Source organism: Cnephaeus nilssonii, assembly GCF_951640355.1.
Source record: "Cnephaeus nilssonii genome assembly, chromosome: 2".
NCBI classification, from domain to species: domain Eukaryota; kingdom Metazoa; phylum Chordata; class Mammalia; order Chiroptera; family Vespertilionidae; genus Cnephaeus; species Cnephaeus nilssonii.
Window position 1 is genome coordinate 45928444 of NC_137073.1, and position 3657 is coordinate 45932100.

Below are 3657 nucleotides of genomic sequence, written 5' to 3' on the forward strand. Positions count from 1 at the left end.
GTCTGCCTTCTTGTCCCTCAGGAAAGTGGTGGATGGTATTACAAGGGGCTGTCTGCTGAGACAGGTGGTAGGGGTGTGGAGATGGTGGTGGTAGATATGAGTAAAAAGGTTGGATACTATGTCTGCTCGAAGGGAATGAAGCCTCCTCAGTGGAGTCTAACCTTCACGTCCTCTCTTTTAGGAGCTGAAAAACAGTCTACTTAGTTGTACAAGTTTGTCTTCATGCCAAAATGTTTTTCCTTCTGGAATCTAAACGTTGCCTTCCTTTTTTCTCCTCCTTCTTCCTCATACGCTCTTTGTGCTTTAGATGAGCCATGGCCCTATGGAAAACATGGCAGCTGAAGCCCTCCCTGACCCCGCACTCCACATGCTCCTGGAGGACTTCTAAGGTGGGGAAGACCCGGCAGCAGGCCATGCACCTGAACCCACTGTCCAGGGCCACCAGCCACTCAGGCGTCTTAGCGCTGGGATGCCCGCCCAGAGCTGGAGGCTGTGCTGGATGGTCAGCCTCCCCGCTTTTCTCCTGGGCTCTGCTGTCTAACATTGGCTCACGGGCAATTAGGTGTTTCTTCTCAGACATGTGAGAGAAAGGGACATCTTTATGGACCTTTCCAAGATAGGTCATTTCTTCCATTTTGATCTTTTTTGAGGGAGGCACCAACCCTTCCTTTGTATGGAATAAGACGGCCACACCCCTTTTCAATTGTACACGCATATAGTAAATTTTCATGAGCCTAACCTCTGTCCCATGTGCTGGGGACAGAAAGGGCTCGTTATTATTAAGCGCATGGGATGGAATGTAGGTATGTAAATAGTCAGAGGAGTCCTCCGTTTGCTGCAAGTCCTGGGATATAGGCATCTCCTTGATTTCTAGGAAAGAAAATTTGAAACATAAAAAGATTAGAAAATATATGTAAGGACTGTAGGAGTGAAGGTACAAATGCAATATGTGACCATGTGAAGTAAAAATAGATATATATGTGATACTTCAGAATTCTATGTGTGGTGTGCTATATTTGAGGTATTTACATGGTATAACTGTAAGAATGAGGATGATTAGCATGTTCATGTAGAGTTGTATGTATATTCTTGGACATATCTGGGAAGTGTTCCATGTTGCTAAAAGAGGATGGCAAATGGGTGAGTGCATGCTTCTTATGTGGTGTGACAGCGCATATGAACAGTGCAGGAGTGGTACATGTTTTTACTGTGAGACACTGAGATTGAGAGTGTAGGGGAGGTGTGTTCAGCTCAGAGTGTTCAGCTCTATGAAGGTCTCAGGCCTGGTGGATATAGTGATATGGTTAGTTAAGGGCACAAGAGATGAAAGTTCCTATCCTTTAGGATATGTGAGTTTGGCCTAAAGAGATTGAGTTCTGAAGGGATTAAGATAAAATCTAGGCCTGGGAACTAAGGCCTAGAGGTCTAACTCTTAAGCATTCACCAAATAGAAATGTGTCCATAGTGAAAAATACATGCAATAGAATACCCACAACATCACTTTTACAAGCAGTTCAGACTGAAAGCAACCCTAATGATCAGATAATTATAGTCAATGAAAACATAATATTCATGCAATGATATACATGTACCAAAAGGGAACAAAATTAATGTCATGCGCAACATGGATAAATCCCACAAATATAGTGGATGTAGATTATTTATGGAATTAGTGTGTAAATGGGTGAGTATGAAAGTGATTGTGTGAAGGAATGAAGGTAAGAGTGTATCTAGGTAATGCTGCTGGAAAAGACAGATGAGGAGGGAAGGCCTGTGTATATGAGAGAATAAGGGAAAAGCAGCAGAAATGGGGCCTTACCATCCTCATCAAGACGGGGACGCTTGGTTGGGGTGGAGACGCCGATAAGATGTTCTGAGATGGCAGACTTTTCTCCTGCTGCCTGACTACAGGCTGCGGCCTCCACGGGCGACTCAGGCTGAGGCACGTTGTCTTGGCCGATGCAGCGTCCTGGGCAATGGAATAAAATAGAACATTGAGATGAGGCATTTGCCGAGGTCTGTGTCAATTCAAGAATTACATGTTGAGTGGACATGACATGTGAGACATCATTACTACACATGACACCTCTTCTCATAGAAATTAATACGAGCTTTCCATTTCAAATTCCATTAACTCCAAACTATAAGTAAACTTGCTAAATGGTGTGTTTTGTGAATATCAGTGGGATTAGGTACCAAAGTGTTATTTGAATGTAATGTGCTTGCTGTTTAAATGCATATGTGTTGGTTAAAACCGGGTTAAGGTTTAATGTAAGGTTGATTTGGTATTTGCTAATGTGAGATGGGATGAACTTCGTGTGACTGAAAAGGTTAAAGTTGTGTGCTTTATGTCTGTTAGTTCAACACACATTTATGTATGTAGATTGCATTACCAATAATGATATATTTATGTGCTTTATATATTATGTTGTTTAGATAAGGAATGTTGTTACTGAGAATATACTCTTTGAGACTAAGAGCAGTTAGTGTATTTGCAAAATGTGAGGGAATAATGAAAGGGGATGTGAAAATGACGGCATATAAAAGAAATAATACCTGTGCTTTGAAAAAATGGCATAGAGTTCAGAGAAGGATGTGTAACATTAGGTGTGTGGTAACACGTGATTGCATTAGAAATTAAAAGTATGAAAGATTGAGTTCTGAAGGGATTAAGATAAAATATGGGAACTAAGGCCTAGCAGTCTAACTCTTAAGCATTCACCAAATAGAAATGTGTCCATAGTGAAAAATACATGCAATAGAATACCCACAACATCACTTTTTCAAGCAGTACAGACTGAAAGCAACCCTAATGATCAGATAATTATAGTCAATGAAAATATAATATTCATGCAATGATTTACATGTACCAAAAAGGAACAAAATTAACATCATACACAACATGGATAAATTCCACAAATATAGTGATTAGTGATAGGAGCTAGACACAAAGTATATATTGTGCCCTTCTTTTTCCATAAAATGTAAAAACAAGAATTCTAATCTAGGGACTTAGGAGTCAGAGAAATTAGACCTGTTTGCATGGTATGGACAAAAATCCAGCATGGAAAATTTAGATGCATGTGGAAGATTGTAGGGAAATGAATGATGGGACAGTGACAGCAAAAGGGTCTTATATGGGATGAATGTGAATGGGAAACACTGGCTATGAAAATATATGGATGTGATGGTGTCTTTGTCTGGGTATCTCTGCACTCTACCTCAAGTTCAGTTCTTGAGGATCCTACCACATTGGGCCTTTGATAAGTTAGTGCTTCACAGGATTCTGGTAATATGACATGCCCTTGGCCAGCTCACAGGAACATATTCTTCCATGTTTCTCTGATAAAACTCTCTTAGGCCCTCTTCCTTTATTTCCTCAAATAGAACACTGTTCTCCACTGATCTCCTTGGGCTCACTCCAGCTGTTTTCAATGTTTTTCCTTGGAAAGTATTGCTTCTATGCTGATCCCACTGAGAAGATGCAGAATCATTGTAGTATCTGTTTGTACTGGGCAGCCTATTGTTGATTAATGGGCAGAAATGCTCTGTTCAACTCCGGGTTCTGTCTAGATCCCACCTCCCTTTGCATCCTCCTCAATAGTCCCTCCTTACCAGCATCATTTCCCTTGACTTTAGAAGAGATGCTTTGTGAAG

The 3657-nt window shown here is 40.9% G+C and overlaps 1 protein-coding gene across 1 annotated transcript; it reads right to left on the reverse strand.

Moving 5' to 3' along the window:
• Positions 1 to 220: 220 nt before the first annotated feature.
• On the reverse strand, positions 221 to 2081 carry LOC307110726 (protein FAM170A-like; the record flags this gene model as incomplete). The annotated part of the gene is made up of 3 exons (XM_079790036.1): positions 221 to 870; positions 1820 to 1969; positions 2075 to 2081. 3 exons carry the CDS (start codon positions 2079 to 2081, stop codon positions 221 to 223), a joined length of 807 nt encoding a protein of 268 aa, XP_079646162.1.
• Positions 2082 to 3657: the final 1576 nt, after the last annotated feature.